The 19,170-nt window shown below is 39.2% G+C and overlaps 1 protein-coding gene across 1 annotated transcript; it reads right to left on the bottom strand.

Annotated features, from left to right (window-relative positions):
* Positions 1 to 3,028: 3,028 nt before the first annotated feature.
* On the bottom strand, positions 3,029 to 11,795 carry tefm (transcription elongation factor, mitochondrial). Its single transcript, XM_039740787.1, has 4 exons — positions 11,636 to 11,795; positions 6,406 to 6,872; positions 6,043 to 6,192; positions 3,029 to 3,873 (listed from the first exon to the last, which is right to left on the bottom strand). Exons 1-4 carry the CDS (start codon positions 11,673 to 11,675, stop codon positions 3,445 to 3,447), a joined length of 1,086 nt encoding a protein of 361 aa, XP_039596721.1. The 5' UTR covers positions 11,676 to 11,795; the 3' UTR covers positions 3,029 to 3,444.
* Between the last annotated feature and the right edge of the window lie 7,375 nt (positions 11,796 to 19,170).

The following is a 19,170-nucleotide window of genomic DNA, read 5'->3' as shown; positions in this document are numbered from 1 at the left end:
CCAGGTAAACTCGGTCAAGGCATTCACATATTGTCAGGGATCTTTGGGAGTTTAGTTTGTTTGGATTGTGTGTTTAGACTTCTGATTCTTACAGCATGTGCCAATTATAGCCATACAGAGTCTTACTTTTTTTTTCTTGTTATGAGATCATTACAATAAATCACCTCAAATAACAAAAATATTCTCCAGTAGAATCATAATCTGGTGCAAGTTCTATTGTAAGAATGACTTGTTCAGCTTACCTTAGTTTTAAAAAGTTATCTACCGGACGAACTTTTACATTTTCACAAAGTGCTGCATAATCAATAAAGGTAGTTATGAATGAACCTGGTCACGTACTAATAAATATGTGCACATAATCTCTTCACATCTGCAGTGTTAAGACTTTGACGTTTTTTATATATAGATATTTATTATAGATAGATATCTATGTTGGTCGTCCTAGAAATTGTGTAGTTAGGATGGCTGTATGAGACTTATGTGGAGACCTGGCCATTCATCCAGCAGGTCATCACAGCAGCAGACGTATCCTAAATGATGAAGTAATAAAGCATGTAGGCAATTAATTTACTGTAAGCATTACATTTTTTTGAACCAAAAAAAAAGTTTACATGTTTCTGTTGAATACCAAAATGTCAACATCAATGCAGCAGGACCGATCTATTGTCCACTGCTATACTAATGAAGCATGCATACTGATTTCTGTATGTGGCATTATGTTAAACAGTCACCAATGCACATCGACAGTATTCAACCAGATGTTAAATATTTTTTTTTTGTAATATTTGTTTCTGTTGCTTGCACTTGGCAGGGTAGAATATCAGTTCCTGACCTGCAAGGTCGACTTTGCCCAGCGTGCTGTAGCCTACCACACCACAAGGCCTAGTGACTTCATTTTCTTTGACACGAACATTGGCAAGTGCTGCATTGTGAACAGTGGTTAGAAGGCAGACATTTTTTTTTTTTTTTGTTCTAACACTTGATCACAATCACTTTGCCTTTTTGTCACACCAGCTACTGCAACACATTAAAGCTTGACCCATTCACGAGGCATTTCACAGTGGTTTGGTCGTATGCATCAGTTTTCCTTTGAAGTAATATCTCAAGCAGTTCAAGTGAGGTATGGAAACTGTCAACTGTTATATAGTAACCTTGGTCCAGTAAAGGTTCCACCAATGATAGCACAGATGATGTATTGACTATACATGCTACTCCACTTGGAAACATACACCGTCTGCATATTTTTGATGGTCGTCTGATAAACATCCTACAACTTCGACCCTGAGTGATTGGCTTCATCATAGCCATCGTTCTTAGTTAAATGCAGGTATCTCATGATAAGTGAAAAATGACATTCACTCCTAACTTCAACGAAAATGGGTGCCTGCTACAACCGGTTTGTGTTCCAGTACCATCTCTGGACTGCTTTATCTACTATGCACAGCAGTATCAGGAGAATGAAAAACACCCACATTGTCTACAGCAACTGTGACAAGATAATGGTTTACTGTGACTTTTCCGACACTGCTCATCATAGAGGTTCATTCCAACAACTATTTTCTCCACCAGATAATTGCTAAAAAAACTGTAAATAGTCCAGATAATCATGATCAACAGACATCTTTATACCAGGGTTACATGTTAATGAGCAAAAAGGAGGTGCTGGATTCTTGAATGATCAATTCACATCAGCATCACTATTGCGCGAGTCAAGCAGTGGTTCAGTTTGTTCTAAATCTGGCTTTGCGGCTTTTTGTTTGGTATTGTGTTTTTGGCAGAAGGCTCCAGTTATCATAAAGCATAACATATTGAAATATTAATTTTTCAAAGCATATTTTATCCATTAGATCAGGGATGGGCCTACTGTGGCTTCTGTTTTTTGCTTCAAGCACATTCATAATCCGTGACAACTGGTAACACTGATCTCAATTAATTAGCTGATATTTTTTTCCTCTTATTCTACATTAAGAAAGCACAGCAGCATTATTTTTTACATTCATAAGACATTTAGAAATATTTCTGCATTTGCTATAGATTTAAATGCTTAACTCACTTTTGTTGATTTCATTATATTTTACCCCCTCTGTGCAGTTTGGTCCCTTCATTGTATCTTAATATGACAATTAAAAACGAGCAAACACTGAATCATGAAAGGCTGCAACTACTTTAGTGTCAGACCCACTAATTAAACAATGGATTAATTAAACAATTACAACACCTGGAAAAATAGAACATCAAGATGAAAAATATTGTTAAAAAGACAAAAAAAATTCCATATAACTGCTTAGTACATTTTTAATTTATTTATATATACCAAGCCTTGTTTTCTAATTTCTACATTGTTCCCACAGAATCTGGACAATAACAGTTCACTTAATTAGCCCAAGATTACAATTAAAAACAATAGCTGGCTGAAACAAAAACTTATAGCCAAAGGGGTCCCCAGGACCGACGTTGATAACCACTGCATTAGATAGTGTCAGAATACCATCTCAAGTTATTCCAGTTTAACCTGATTCAGACCATATTTTCACACAGAATTCTGAACAGGAGTCATGTTTGATGTTAATGCCAAAGAGGTTAAATTAGTATTTTCTAATTTAAATTTTGTGTTTTCTCTTTAGGTTTTTAACATTGGATTTAGGTGGCATAGTGGTTAGTACGACTTCCCCCAAATGAATTTTGTGTCAAGTTGCCACTATGGAATTTGTACATTTTCTCCTCCACTGATTGTAGGTTTTCCTCCCATATCCTCAAACATGGACAGGTTAGGTTAGCTGTGGTCTCTAAATTTGCCCCACTGAAGAGGAGAGTGTGGGAAGGTACACATCTGTGCTGCCATGAAACATACTAGTTCCATATCTAGGTTTTTTATTTTTTTTTTTCCCCTGTACTCTATCCAGTGCTGTGAGGATAGGCCGCAACCCTGAATTACATTAAACAGGATTAAGAACATATGCATGTATGGTTGTTAGAATTCTTCTTTTGTATTTTTAATTACAACCATATTTAATTTTTTTGCTCAACAATATCCAAAATTTGAGTGTGGTAGGTACTGTCTCCATATGCATGTTTATTCTACCATACTAACCTATAATTTAAGATCTATAAATGCATTTTGTATGTTTCCAACCACAATGTTAGGACCATAAAAATTTTCCATGCAAATGCTTAGATCAAAAATCCTTTTTAATTATTGCATAATGGTTTTCATGTAACCTTGTAGAATGTTTTGAGAAGTATTTAATCCCTCAAAAAAAAAAAAAGCCAAAGTCCAGAAAATGGTTTCATATCTCAAATAGTGAGCTGTAATAAGAAAAAAGGGGTTTGAAAATACTGTGCATGAAGAATTCTAACTGGTGTTTTATCTATCCACATACTGTGATCACCCACACGAATAGCACACGTCTTGTACATCCTTTCACATAATTCACACCTTAAATATTAGGTGCTGGACAGTAATTCATAAAATGCTATAGCCTGTAGTAAAGCATCACACATCTCCTCCCTTCGCTTTCTTGCACCTGGCTGAAACATATTCTTATAGCGCACCACCATATCCTTAAGAAAATATACCCTTGAGTGTTTCTGTATTACAGAGTCGCACAACATCTGCTGCAATAGTGTGATTCCACTTGTTCTCGATTCCCCCACCATGAGACCAAAATGCTTGCCAACACTAGTACGCTGCATGTTCAGTACCCTTGGGTAGTTCTCCTCTTTGAACCTAGCAGCCAACAGAGTTAAGAGCATTGCTTCAACTGTACGCAGGTGTAGCATAATGGGAAACAAGTTGGTGTTTTGAAGAGAAAGTGCACTTTTCTCCAGAATATACAAATCTGCTTGTGGAATCCTGGATGCGACAGCAGAAATCTACCAAAAAAAAAATTAAAATAAAGACAAGCAAATTAAAACAGGCTTTTAAATGCTGTACCTGTAACGTGAATTGGGTATTAGGCAAAAATGGTGTCACATTGCATGTCATTTATAAATGCACCATATTGGCAATTTTTAGCTTTGAATCGACAAAAACTGCAGAAAACCAAAATATTATATATTATGCAGAAAAAGTGATGATATACATGATCATCAGATGTCAGACTACACTGAGACTAACTGCTGTTTAGTAATCACCTCTCATGAATGTGATGCACACCAATTAAAGACCACATCCATTACATGTCTTAGAACATTAAAGTTGATGTCAGTACTGTATACTTAATCATGTAATGTAACACGTAAAGGGGGTTAAAGATTGCCCTACACACTCACGTTACAAACACTGTTGACTTTATCTCTGTACTGACCTGCGAAAGAGGAAGCTTTATTTTAGAATTTACACTACTCACAAAATGAAGGGAAGACTTAAATCATACATTGAATTTCAAATGAAATATAAAAGTGAAATTTTTTTACTGATTAATATGATGTAATGTAATGAGAACAAAATGATGTAACAATGGTCAGTGGAGACAAAAATCATCAACCCATTGAGGGCTGGATTCAAGATCACACTGAAAATCCAAGTCAAAAACTGAAATCACAGGCTGACCCAACTTACGTCAGTTTCATCATGGCAACTCATAATACGAGTCAGTAGTGTGTATGGCCTTCACGTGCCTATATGAACTCCCGCCAATGTCTGGGCATGCTCCTGATGAGATGGTGGATGGTGCCTTTGGGGTATCTCCTCCCAGACCTGAATCAGGGCACCAGTGAGCTTCTGGACAGTCTGTGGTGCTACTTGACGCCATCGAATGCACCGGTATGTAATGTGCCAGCGGTTCTCAATTGGATTCATGTCTGGGGAAACGTGCAGGGCAGTCTAGGCAGGTTCTGGATGATGAAGGCACCGATGCCTATTTACACTCTGGCCATATCAGGCCGGGCTTTGTCCTTCACCAGGAGGAACCCAGGACCCACTACAGCAGCGCAAGGTCTGATAATGGCTCTAAGGATTTCATCCTGGTACCTAACAGCAGTCAGGATACTGTAGCCTAGCATGTGCAGTAACCCTCTAAAGGATATGCTCTGACAAATGCCCATCAAGCTGCACAGTAATGGGCTGTGAGCACAGGGCCCACTAGAGAACATTGGGCCCTCCTGCCACCCATCCTCATGAAGTCTGTTTGTGACAATTTGGTCAGAAAAACACACACCTGTAGCTAGCAAGAGGTAACTTTGTAAGGCTGTACTCCTTGTTCATCCTCACTCAGAGGAGCAGATACAGGTCCTGCTGCTTGGTTGATACCCTTTTATGGCCCGGTCTAGCTCTCCTCGTGTAAAGACCCGTATCCTGCTATCTTCTTTATGCTCTTGAGACTGTGCTGGGAGACACAGCAAACTTTGTGATGTCATTTATGGATGTGCCACCCTGGAGAAGCCGAATTACCTTTACAATCTGAATCAGCAGTAGGTACCACATCATGCTACCAGGACGCTGGCAAAATGCAAAACTAGAAAAGAATCAGTCAGGAAGGATAAAGAGAGAGCAATGGTATGTTGCCACCACCTACAAAACTATTTCATTTTGGGGGGGGGGTTGTCTTGCTGTTGCCTCTGCAGTGCACCTCTTGTCACTTTCATTTGCACCAAAGAAGGTAATGTTGATTCACAATCACTTATGCTTCCTAAGTGGACAGTCCGATATCCCTGAAGCTTCACTGACTTGATGTTAGACGGTGATGATTAAGTGTTCCCTTTTTTGTTTTTCAGCAGTGTATATTAACAAATTACTTCCCAGGCATCAGTGAATGTAAAAAGTCTCACTCATGTAAAGAAAATTGTTCTGTTGTTAAGAACAGAACTATAATCTTGTGTTAACTGAGATCTACCCTCTCACTCTTCTTCCAATGAAGTTCATTTCATTCAAGTCTTGTCCCGTTACTGCTTATAACACTTTGTGTAGATAGAAAGCACACAAAAATGAAGTAAATTGAGGTTTAGATCATATCTGTTAACGTTATTTTTCAACAAGGAATTTATTAAACTGTTAAGCCAAGACATTGAAAAAGTTTAAACAATACGATAGATGCAACTTACATCCTCCAAATACACTGCAGCCAGGTAGGTACCCCTCATGAATGCTGGGCACTCTGCTTCTTGCCAATCCTGGACTACACACTTGTGATCCATGTGAGCCCATGCAATCCTATTCGTGCCATACACTATCGACACTATGCTCTCTGCACTCTGAAGACATTTAAAATAAGACAAAAACAGATTACCCAAAAAAAAAAGTTTTCTTCTTATATAAAGAGGTTTAATGCATACATGCTGATCTCAAGTCACCTGGTTTTCAAAGCAAAGTCTCAAGCAGTGGTATGTGTCGTGAAAGTGCTTCATTTTACCCCTGCAAGAATATTTGCTCTTGTTCATCACACACATTTGCAATGACTTACTTGCCTTTAGTATTTCTCTGTCCACCTCGGGCTTGATGAACTTCACAGCTATTCCTTTGGACACTTTCCTTGCTGGTACTGAAGAAGGGCTCAGGATAGAGCTGAACACAATAGCTGTCGTTTTGTGCTTCAGCAGGGGAACACTAAGGACACTGTTCAGGTCAAGGAAGGGGCCATGTTTGCCTCGGTATTCAACAATGTTGGTTGCCTTGCGGCCCCGCAGCAGCTTCACAGCTGCCAGCTCACTCTCGGATGCGGTGTTCAGGACATGCAGAATCATCGCACGCTGCTCAGGCGTGTAGAGAGAATCAAGCGGAGCCTGGTTCTGGTCTTCATTGTTGTCAAAGCATGTCTGTGAAGAGGGTCGATGCTCAAGGGTGGTAGATGAAATACAGTTCTGTCGACATAGCGTACACTGACGACACGGTCTAAAGGAGTAGAAGACTTGGGGGCAGAGAAACAAGCCAGGACCTAAATAAACAAGAAGGAAAATTGAATTTAAATCTTTCATTTGTAAAATATGCATTTTAGGATTTCTGTAATACTGAATATCATTGTCATGCCATATACTTGTAAAAAATAAAAAACATGTCCAGTAATAACTGGGTGCTCTGGCAGAGAAAAGTACTTCAAAACTTAACATGTTATTGTAAGGAGTTGCATTCCTTGAAGTAAACTTCTAGTATTGTTGTTTCTGAGTGAGGAGATGCATAAAAGGAGCAACATAGAAGGTCCTCACTTCTGTGTTGTTTCTTATGATTATAGAGTCCAAATAATGGATTCTCATCCCATCCATTCTGCACAATCTCCAGTATTCCTTTTTATGTTTTAGTAGGCAATTCTAAAGTTCAAGCCATAACAATTCATATAAAATTGAACAAAAAAAATGTTAATACATATAAATTAAAAATGACCTCCATGAACAGGCTTAGAAAGATATAGCTTGTTCAAGGCAAGTTGGGCTTTATAATCAATTCTGTTGTCTGTTAGGCTTTCTCTGAATTTACTGTCGTAATCTCCTTTATTTATTTATCTGGTTTAGTATAATGCTATATACTGTATACCCTGCCGTTCTTTCTTATATTCTGCAAGTGCCTTGAGCATGGGAAAGGCGCAATATAAATAAAAATGTCAATATAAATAAAAATGTATAATAAAATTTCATCTGCATTCTTTGTATTAGTAGTAAAACCTATATATTCTAAGAAATTGCAACAATTTAGCTTTTGTTTTAGGAATTTTAAAGACCAGAAGCAAAGTTTGTAATCATTTATAAAATAACCCATTTCAGGTTGATATTTTGTCAACAGTGTGGCATCATGGTGCAGTAGTTTAGCACTGCTGTCTGGCACCCCAGAGTGCTGGTATTAAATCTCAGCACTGGCATGGCCTTTGTGGAACCTGTTAAGTTGTCCCCTTGTCTGGGTGGTGTTTTTTTTTGGTGAGGTTTTCCACCCTCATCCATAAGACGTGTAGTTCTGGTTAAATGTCAACTCTGAACATTCCCAGTATAAGTGAGTATGAACATTTGCTTGGCTGCGACTGGCACCTCACCCAGGGTTTGTTTCCACCTTAAGACAACACTTCCAGGACACTAATATTGTCTATCCAAAAAAAAAGGACAGAAAGATGGGTAATTTTTCTGTCATCTTACATTTATTTATGAAATATTTCATCTGTTTCCAAATACCTGTATTCTAATTCAGGATCGGGGCAGGGGTTTGCACAAATCAACCCTGAATAAAGCACACACTCACACTACTCATTCTAGGCCAGATGAGGGATGGTAATTAGCTAGACATGCATACTTTGGGGATGTAGGAAGAAAATGAAGTATCCAAAAAAAAAAAAAACCAATCTGAATACTCTAAATAGACCATATTTACACCAAGTCTCCTGGCACTATATATGCTACCACCCTGTAAGAAATATTTCCAGGTACTAGAGAAAGTGGTCTACATGCATAATACAACACTGCTGTAGAACCTTCAAAATGTTTCTCTTCGTAGCAAATAGTTTTGCTAAAAACTGTATTATATAGCAAAAGACATTTGCGTGAGTGGGCCCTATAATGGACTGGCACCAGAGGCTCAACCTACCTTCTACCCTGCTAGCTCTGACCTCGGAAGAAATGCCAGGCAGAAACACAAATCAACCAAAATAGACAAAAAGCTGCATACACAACAAGTATACACAGTAGATCATAACCTACACATTTATATTGGGGTAAATGTTATTAATACAGTATACTATACTGTAACTAATTGTAATTCACTTCTCTTATCTTTGGTCATGTAGAGTAATTTCTTGACATACCACAGATACTACTGCAGTTCTTTTAAAGAACAAAAATCCCAGGACACGTGGCCTTCAGCAAATTGGTAAAAACTTTTTTTTGTCTATTTAAATCTCGTAACCCTTTTACTGGCAGTCTGAACTAGTGTGGTGCGGAGGTATCACCCGTTGTATAGCTGCACTCGGGTCCGAATCTGGATCCCGAGTTGGTTTGTCGTGTGGTGGGTGCGGCAATGCACTGTATCAGTGTGTGCTCCTAACCTCATCATCCTTCACATACGATGATGTTTTACTACCACCTACTGGAAAGATGAGGGAAAATATTTCGAACTTCTACAGATCAAAAGTACCGGTCCTTTTTAACCTACTATATTTTAAAAGATAAAGTTGTACATCTTTGTTTTTACTACTATATCATATGCCAATTAACATTTTGTTCACTTTTATATAATTAAAGGGAAAAGATTATCACTGGCATTAAACGTTTAAATTGTAAAATTACAAGTGTACTGCAGTGGCATGGTGTAGCAAGGAGTAGTACGTTTGGTGGTCCTGCCTGACAAGTTCAGACTCCTGGACTCAAATCAAACTCCTGCACAGTTTCCATGTTCTCCCCATGTCCATATAGAACTTCCCAAAGACAGCTTACACTTAATGAGGAGTCCAGTATGGCCCTGTATGAGCAAGCATGCCCTGCCCAGGGTTAGCCTTGTGTGCCCACTGCAGCTGAAATGGGCAACTCTCCCAATACACCATGCACTGGAGATTTTGAAAAAGCATGGATGGTCCACTGCTTTCTAAACATGATAGCTCTGACATGGGTATTGCGACAAGCCATTCTGCCAAATGCTTCTAAGAAAGCATCAGTTGGAGAGTTTTTAAGGTCACTATGCTTACTTACATTCCTTTAAAACGAGTATTACCTATTTCATATACGTAGCAGTAGTTCGTTTATTTACTTTGTCTAGCCCTGCTAATACAAGAGTAAAAAAAATCCATCCATTATTCCATAAGTGGCTTCACATTTCTGTTATATAACTTAACACATAACAGTTGTAGATTTGGTCATGACATGGTGCAGGTTCAGTAATGGAGGTGCACAGTGGCTGCAGTTGTTTGGTGCCAAACCAATTATTGCAGAAGCAGCTGTTGTTCCAAACAACATTTTTGCACTTCTGAAGATTATAAGAAGAAGCATTCACTTTTTGAATTGCCTCGTTTTCTTAACCAGCTGCCAATTAACAATGAAGTGCAAATGACAAAAGGAACCACATACCGTAGTCTTATTTGCAAAAAGTCTATGTTCATCATGAAATACCTGTTTTAGTAACATATTTGGAAAGAAATGAATTGCAAAAAAAGAGAATGGTTAAGAATTAGTAAGCTCTGGGTCACAAATCATTTGGATGATATCCTTGGAAAGGAAAAATCTAAGGGCGACTTGACGTGGCAGAATGAAAATACAAGCTATGAGGTTAAATATATTATCGTCAAGGATGGATCTTAAATTAAGCCAACTGGGTTGTATAAAAATATGCAGCTATTGTGTACTGCGTGATCGGTCTGTGAAAATATACTTGGCCTGTATGATTAGTCTCATTTTCTTTAACAATAGATAGGAGCTCAAATGTCATACATTGTGTAATTCTATATAATGCACATTGGTTGGACATGCAAATGAGAATTTCACTGTACTCTATGCGTGTGACAGCGTTTTCCTATATTCTGCAGCGCTTCTCCTCCTAAAGTGCTACAGTGCCTTTAGTCCAAGAGAGTTACTGTGGCGGCAGGTTTTTGTTAAAGGGATTTCTTAATTAGTGTCCAGTTACTGTTCCTAATTTCAGTTAATACATCTTCTCTAATTATGATTGGCTTGCTTAATTGCTTTTTTCCTTAACTGGAAGTCAAATAATAAAGAGATACAAAGTAAGCCAGCAGAAGACAAACTCAGGTGTCTCAAACAGTCCTTGGGGGCCACCATTTTCGCTACAGTTAATCTCCTATTTAGCAATTGATGAAACACATTTTTTTAATTTGATGGCTTGTTACCATTCTCATTCTGCCACACTAGTAATTTACAAAACTGATCCTAATCTGATTATGGACCAAAGCAGATCAGTATTGCTCAGACCTTCATTTTTCTCTTTTCAGATATTTCATTTAAACAGATATTGATATAGCGAATGACTGACTGTATGAAAGACCCAGTTGCAAATGAGATCTCAGCGCAGTCATCTTGTGACACGCTTTGCGTCTGTCATTGTTTGGCTGCTTTGTTAAAGAAGAAACAATTAAAATGGCAACACAATGTTCCATTATCATTATTAATTGGTTAATAATGGAAAAAGTGGCTGGGATGAAATGCTGCAGCAGGATCCTCCAGGATCCGAGTTTGGCGTCCATCTTTTAGTGTTGACATCATCTTTTTCACACCTCGGTGCTGTTTATAAGCCAAATTCTTACTACAGCAGCAACCTGAAATGGTCTTTCAACTTGAGTCGCTTTGGCACTGCTGCAAAACTATACTTTACAGATCGAAAGGTTGGTTAACTTCGGCCATACGCGAAGGGATATCTATAGTAGTTCGACTCTATCTTAACACCTGTTTGCATTTTTATCTTTTATCTATTCATGCGGTCACAACCGTGTGGAATTTTAACATTCTCTCTATGTCAGCTTAGGCTTTCCACAAGGTATCCGCTACTAGGACTCTGTTTACTGAGGGTGTACCACACACGTTCAACAAGACCCCCTTGTCGACTAATCAGAACTCCAAGAGTTCTAAATGAAATGCATCCCGAGGCGCTCACAAGAGTTTACAGAAAATAGCGCAGATGATAAATATGAACAGATAAATAGCATCATCTCATTAGAAGCATTACATAAACTGTTTTTCTGTTTCTTTGATCTCGACATTTCCCAAGCCGCCTCTCACTCACCTCGAAACAGCGGCAAGCAAAACCTCTTTAGTGCCGCCATGGCATCACGTGGCCCACTAGTCCGCCACTTCCGGTATCCGGGTGGCGCCACAACGAATCTCCGTCCGTGCAGTCGTGCGGCTTTTTAAATTGTGTCATTCGAGGCACCCGTATGGGTGCGTACATGTCTTTTTATAGGATTACGGTATAAATCTGAACGTCGCGCACAAATTAACATTTTAAAACAACTATAGTAATAAGACTGGAGAATGTCAGAATGTTCTGCACCCTGGGGAATTTTAAAAGTACAGCAAAAAAGAAAAGAATGATCAACGATAGACAGTGAAAGATGTTCTAAAGCACATTAAGATCTATTTGTAGTAATAGCAGTTAGAGAGTACGTGAGTAAAATGCAGGTTTCCGTCTTCAATTCAATTTATTTTTGTATTGCGTTCTTTACTGGGTGCAAGCGCAGAGCGCTGTGACAAGTTGTCAGGTAAAATATACGTTTAGAATTCACAAATTGCTAATTGCAGAATTACTACATATGAAGACACAGATTTATTAAAACACACAGAAAAGAAAGTAGAAATTGATTAACCAAGAATATCTGGCATTAATTCATTGTTTGACTATGGCCAATTGCCAACAGAGGAGAGGAAAGGAAAAGTGCAATTGGTGCCATCCCTGAAGAAAATAAACCCCTGGGGTTTCACGATTGGTTATAACAGACATAGTAACACACGGTCACAGTCCTTGAGACCTTGGTCAACTAGCTACCACCTCTGACTGATCATTCTTTAGTGAAATCTCTGCAGGGCCATCCAATCTTATGAAAGAAGTACATGAGATGACATTTCCATGGGCAGGAGAACAGTTTGTCAGTAGAGAGTAGAGAGATATTGAGAAGAGAAAAGGACCAGAGGAGTGTAAGTATTGGTTTATACATATTGTATTAGTTATACTCCAAACATTTTCTGTTATAAATAATACAATTAATTAGGCCTCATCAACAGAGGTTTTTATAGAGTGTGAGAGATATAAAATGAAATGTATGTTTAACAAAGGTTTTAGAGATTGACTTTCAGACAGTGTGGAGTCTAAAATTCAGAAAATCGTCATTGTTTCTTGTATGTATATAGGGAACACAACATGTTTACTGAGCTTTTGGAGTATTACTGACTTTCTGAGTCAAGAGAAGACTTATTTATTTGATAATAAATAAGTATCGGACAGAATGCCTGCATTGCATAGTTGACCCAAATCAGAGGTAATGGAATTATTGAATTGATTGCTTGAAAAGCTGACGTAAAAGATAAAGAAATCTGTCTTTGGCTTTATTATTATGAGTATGCCTTGTGGTTTGGTACAATATCCACGGTTGATTTTAACTTTGTGGCCAGCCAGAGCTGCTGGGATATGCTCTTCTCCACAGCAGTTGGTATTGGATTCACTAGGACTGCAAAATGAAAGAAAATATTGGGTGACATAATAATATGTTTATAACGTGCCTTTCAAAGGCCAGGAATAAAGGACAAAACATAACAAAAATAGTCAAAATAATTAAAATGAGACCATGTATGTCTGTAGTAGTAGGGTAGTAGGGTGTTGCTACCCATTACGGATGCAATGAAAAGTCAATCAAAATTACACTCTTACTAGCTGTTGTGATGTGGGATTTTGCATATAACTTGATAAATGTTTTGTATGTCTTTATTTATAATTTAGGCAAACCAAGTGGTGAGAGGTATTCGTGTTAGCCCCCCCTTTTTACGACTGTCTCTTTGTAATTTTATGACAGGATTTAGGGGAATGTCTTAAACCAGTTTGAATGTTTCTTTGCTAAAGGCTTTGTCTCATCTCCCACACAAAGCCAGATTAGCTTAACATATGGTCTTGGGGGGGTTGCAGGTATTAAAATATACCATTTCTCCCATTGGTCTGAGATATGGCTGTTTGGAATTGGCTTGTCTCAGAGGCCTTTAAGTACCATGATGTCCTATTGGTTCTAGGAATTGGAGAGAACCTATAAATGTACTTGCTCAACCGCATTCTCTCTCTCTAACCAACATATGATGAAGAAGCACCTCTCTTGCTAACCTGTGATGATGAAGACAACACAATGAAGAGCACACACAGCTCAGCAGCCATATTGAACAGACATGCAGCTGAAAGCTGAGCACCAACGATGCCTTAACTAGAGACATTTTAAGTAACTGCAAGTCTGTATGCCACCTGAATTACACATCACCATTTGATCAGGTTGTATGGTTGCCAATATTCAAATGTACTTTGCATTTTGTTATTATTTATGAATATTATCAGTAATACATTATTTTATGTGTAACTTAACTCCTGCCTGTCTTTTTATTACATCTAATTGCCTGCTGTTATAGATATAGAAGGGAAGGTGGGGATAAGTTATATACAGTGGTAAGTCTGTGAGATTAGTAATTCTAAGGCTACATATTAATAATACAATATGGGACAGTAGAGCAATATATATATATTACTCTACCAAGATAAAACACTAGCTAACTAAAAAGATTACAATATGCAAGCTTTCAAAGCAGCTCTGACCTAAAGAAGGGACCTGAGCTGCCTCGAAAGCTTGCATATTGTTATCTTTTTAGTTAGCCAGTAAAAGGTGTCATTTTGATTGACTTCTCTTTGCATAAAAGAAACCAGAAAAGAATAACAAAACAGATTATACCAAAGATTTATTAAACAAATTAGTTTTAAGTCTACTTTTAAAAACTGGCATTGACTTGACTTCTCTGAGCTTCTGAGGAGCACATTTCACAATGATGGAACTGAGACACAGAATCCTCTGTCACTCATTGTACTCTTCCTAGTCTTAGGTAAGCTAAGTAGTAGACTGATTTCTGCTGATGGAATTGCCGGTTGGGGACTTACAGGTGTAAAAGGTCACAGAAATAAAATATAGCTTGGTCATTTTAAATTAATGGAAGTATTTTGTAATAAATACAAGATTCATTAGGGAGCCAATATAGTTCCCTGAAAACTGGGCGTAATATGTTCCCAGGGCATTGGTGTAAGTGAGAGTCCTAGCAGCAGAGTCCAGAACATACTGCAGTTTATTTAGAATGAACTTTGGAAGGCCGTAGAGTCAGACTTTAAAGTAGTCTAGCCTAGATGTAATAAATGCATGGGCTAAACACTCCGCATCTGCCAAGGTCAAAGATAGTTGAAGTCAGTCAGAAGTCATTAAATGATAAAAGGAAGTTTCTGTTAACTTATTTACAAGTGACAGAAATAATCAATTGAAACTTCCAGACTTCTAACTACAGCTGAAGCCTGAACATGAATATCATCAACTACTAATGTAAAATAATCCATTCTAGCCATCTTAGACTTATTTGCAGTCAAAAGTATTTCAGTTTTTTTTTTTTATTTTATTGGGGCGGCACGGTGGCGCAGTGGTAGCATTGCTGCCTCGCAGTTAGGGGACCCGGGTTCTCTTCCCGGGTCCTCCCTGCGTGGAGTTTGCATGTTCTCCCCGTGTCTGCGTGGGTTTCCTCCGGGCACTCCGGTTTCCTCCCACAATCCAAAGACATGCAGGTTAGGTGGATTGGCGATTCTGAATTGGCCCTAGTGTGTGATTGGTGTGTGGGTGTGTTTGTGTGTGTCCTGCGGTAGGTTGGCACCCTGCCCAGGATTGGTTCCTGCCTTGTGCCCTGCGTTGGCTGGGATTGGCTCCGGCAGACCCCCGTGACCCTATTCAGATTCAGCGGGTTAGGAAATGGCTGGATGGATGGATTTATTTTATTGCAATCATTCCATACAAATCAATCAATTTTTACAGAAAGTAGGATTGAGAGCAAATCGACACCCACCCCTGAGAGAGAGAGCAAGGCCAACGGAGTAAAACTGAAGGCTTGTAAACATACCTAAATTGATGAGTTTGATAAGCCAATAGAGATGAATGGAAAAGAAAAAGAAATACAGAAATATTTGCTTCCTCTGTGCTTTAAGAGCTTATCTATACTAATAAAAGGCAAAGTCCTCACTCACTGACTGACTGACTGACTGACTGACTCATCACTAATTCTCCAACTTCCCCTGTTGGTGGAAGGCTGAAATTTGGCAGGCTCATTCCTTACAGCCTACTTGCAAAAGTTAGGCAGGTTTCATTTCGAAATTCTACGTGTAACGGTCATAACTGGAACCTTCTTTCGTACATATATACGGCCATAGCTTGCAGCTCGGTCACCGTGTGACGTGGAGTTGCGTCCCCCATCATCACGCCTCCTACGTAATTGAGTGCCTGCCCATATAAGGCCGTCCGTCGGCAGCAATCCAATAGACACGCTGCCGCTAAATATTTGCAGATGAAGGACTGTGCTTATGCAAACGAAGATGAGATGGTCATGGATAGACTAGTGTTTGGCACAAACTCAGCGAAAGTGCGAGAAAAACTTTTAAGTGCCGGGTCTTAGCTAACATTAAATAAAGCCGTAGACATTGCAAGATCGCACGAGATAGCACAAACACAGCTGAGAACCTTTGATGCATGTACTCCGAGCGGCTCACGTGAACTGACTGTGAACGCCATACGCAGAGAACAAGGAAGAGCGCTGAACAAAAAACACAGTACATAATTGAGAAGACAGCAAAAGAATATGAAATGAGTGACGCATACAAGAATATTCATAAGTGTAGCTACTGCAGAAACAAAGCACAGTGTAAAGCGTACGTTTAAATTAAGTTCATAGACACGCTACTGCTGGCGTTTGTCATGCCTACGACGAATACGATATTCACAAGATACAAGTTTACTGAGAGGATCCAGGGTATAAACAAGACTTTTGATCACTTTGTAATGGAGTTAAAATTGCTGGTGAAGGACTGTGCTTATGCAAACGGAGATGAGATGGTCAGAGATAGAATAGTGTTTGGCACAAACTCAGCAAAAGTGCGACAGAAACTTTTAAGTGCCGGGTCTGAGCTACCATTAAATAATTGCTGGTGAAGGACTGTGCTTATGCAAAGGGATAGAAAGCAAATGTTACGTTATTTTTAAAATGTTTCCTTTTCTTTTTCATAACATCTTTAACACACTTCTTCTCTGCTGTGAAGCACGGGTATTTTGCTAGTTGTAAAATATTACAGATTAAATCCTGTCATGTTTTGAAAAAAATCTGTACAGATCCTCTAACTGAGAATTTGATTTTTTCCAATTTCAAATAGTATGAAACATTGGTTTCCTACTGACTTAAAAGAGGAGAGTTAGGATTCTTCTAGTTTAGCAGAATAAGTCTGCGTGCCAAAAGTGTAGTGAAGGCAATCACTGTTTGTTTGTCCTTCTCCACTTTAAGCCCCTCTGGAAGAACACCAAACACAGCTGTTAATGGGTTAGGAGGGATTGTGAGTCCAAGGCTGTCTGAAAGGTAATTAAAAATTTTGGCCCAGAATGATGTTAATATGGTGCTGACCCAGTGAGGCTGGGACTTGATTGCAGTGTTCGCAGGTTGGATTTTGCCCTGGAAACATTTTGGAGAGTTTTAGTCGAGACAGATGTGCTCGATATATAATTTTAAGTTGTATAATTGTATGCTTTGCGCATATGGAGCTCGAGTGAATTCTCTGCATTGCTACTTTCCACTCCTTTTCTGATATATTAATTGAGAGATCTTTTTCCCAGTGTCCTCTTGGATCTGGGACTGATTTTATATATTGCAGAGATGGTGTCTGAGTCCTTAAAATTGAGCAATATTTTTTCCAGCAGGGATGAGGGTGCAAGATGAGGAAAATCGGGAAGGTTCTGTTTAACAAAGTTCCTGATTTGAAGATAGTGAAAGAAATGTGCAGCTGGAATGTTAAATTTGGAATGTAATTGTTCATAGGACGCAAAGACATTGTCTATATATAGATCTCTAAGTAAGTTAATCCCAAATTTTTTTCAGATATTAAAAACTGCATATGTTTGTAAAGGTTGAAAGAGGTGGTTCTCTTGCAGAGGTGCCACTGATAAAAGATTCTCCATCTTAAAATGCTTTCTACATTGGTTCCATATTCTGAGCGAGTGAAGCACAATTGGGTTATCAGTATATTGCCAATAACTTGCATTTATTGGGGCACAGAGCAGGGAATATAAAGAAGTACTGCAGGATTTTATTTCTATTGTTTTTTTTTTTCACTGTTAAAAACAATTGGTGGTCAGCCATAACTTGACATCATGCAAATAAGCAATAAGAGCAGAAGGTCCAAAAATATGAATGTTTTTACATAGTATTATGGTCTAATTGGTAAGTCAATCATAGTAAGTGGGGCAAAGAAGAGGAGACTGTTAATCTTTTATTAGCTAACTGCCACAATGTCTCATTTAAATATTTTGTAAGGGCTGTCAAGGTTTCTGCTGCAACTGTGAGAGTTGGTTTGTGTTAAGAAGTCCTTCTTGGCCTTCATTGTGAATACAGGCCTTTTAGTTTCCACCAGTGTCTTCAAGTGCATATTCATTATTTATATGTGTAAACAAGCGCTATATAGCGCCCGACCCGGCACAGACTACGCAGAGGCACGTGTTCACACTCAAAGGGCTTTATTTTTGTTTCTTCAGCCGTGGGCACACGTCTTCCCCGTGTCCCACAGGCCCAACAGAGTTCAAGCACCAAAACTCACACAAACCAACCGCTTCCTGGCACCACCACTCCTCCCAGCCAACCTCGTCCTCTTCCTCCCGATTCTGGCCTCGAGTGGAGGTGGCTGGCCCATTTTATACCCCACCCGGAAGAGTTCCAGGTGGCTGACCACCTGGTCCTAATTGCCCCTCCGGGTGGGGCTGAGAATTCAAGCAGCTGGGCTGCGGAGTCCATACAGCTCCCCCCTGCCGGCCACCCGAGCCCCCAACCAGGCTGTGGAGGACTCCATCTCCCATGGAGCCCTGCGGGTGGTTGGGGAATCACTGTCCGCCATGTGGGCTGCCACCAAGCGCCCCGGGGGAGGTACTGAGCTGTCCGTAGTGGCTCCCCCGGAATATACACAGCAGGGGCGTCCCAGCCGGGCATGGGACCCGGCTGTCCGTCACATATGAAAGGATCCCACCGGATCAAATTTTATGAATGCCTTTGGGAAAAAAAAAATCTGGATTAGGTCTCCTCATAACCATCTCTTTTGAAGACTAAAGTGGTTTACTATTTCATGCCACAAGCTAAGTAAACTCATGTCAAAAAAAAAAAAAAAATGAAATGCTCACCCAGAATGCAGAATATTCAGCTAGCAGTGGATCACTCATTAGTTCTTTGTACATTGATGGATTAAAGGCCAGAAGTCCACATGACCATCGTCATCAAGTTCTTCCATGAGAACCCTGAATACCACGAGGACTGATTGAGGTCATTTATATTAGGTAGAGTGCCTAGAGGGGGCTGGGTGGTCTTGTGGCCTTGGAGCCCCTGCAGATTTTATTTTTTTCTCCAGTCGTCTGGAGTTTTTTTTGTATTTTCTGTCCTCCATGGCCATCGGACCATGTATGAAAATGTGCTATATAAATAAACGTTATTTTTGTTGTACAGTGTTTTTATCGTATAGATAGT

This window comes from Polypterus senegalus, chromosome 17, assembly GCF_016835505.1.
Source record: "Polypterus senegalus isolate Bchr_013 chromosome 17, ASM1683550v1, whole genome shotgun sequence".
In the NCBI taxonomy this organism is placed as follows: domain Eukaryota; kingdom Metazoa; phylum Chordata; class Cladistia; order Polypteriformes; family Polypteridae; genus Polypterus; species Polypterus senegalus.
Note: the sequence above shows the minus strand (reverse complement) of the source record. Positions and strands in the feature narration are given on the sequence as shown.

Coding starts and splice junctions, on each gene's coding strand:
- tefm (XM_039740787.1), bottom strand. CDS start 11,675: ATGGCGGCACTAAAGAGGTTTTGCTTGCCGCTGTTTCGAG. Junction 6,873..11,635: donor TTGCTTGCCGCTGTTTCGAG/GTGAGTGAGAGG, acceptor TTGTTTATTTAG/GTCCTGGCTTGTTTCTCTGC. Junction 6,193..6,405: donor TGGACAGAGAAATACTAAAG/GCAAGTAAGTCA, acceptor AAATGTCTTCAG/AGTGCAGAGAGCATAGTGTC.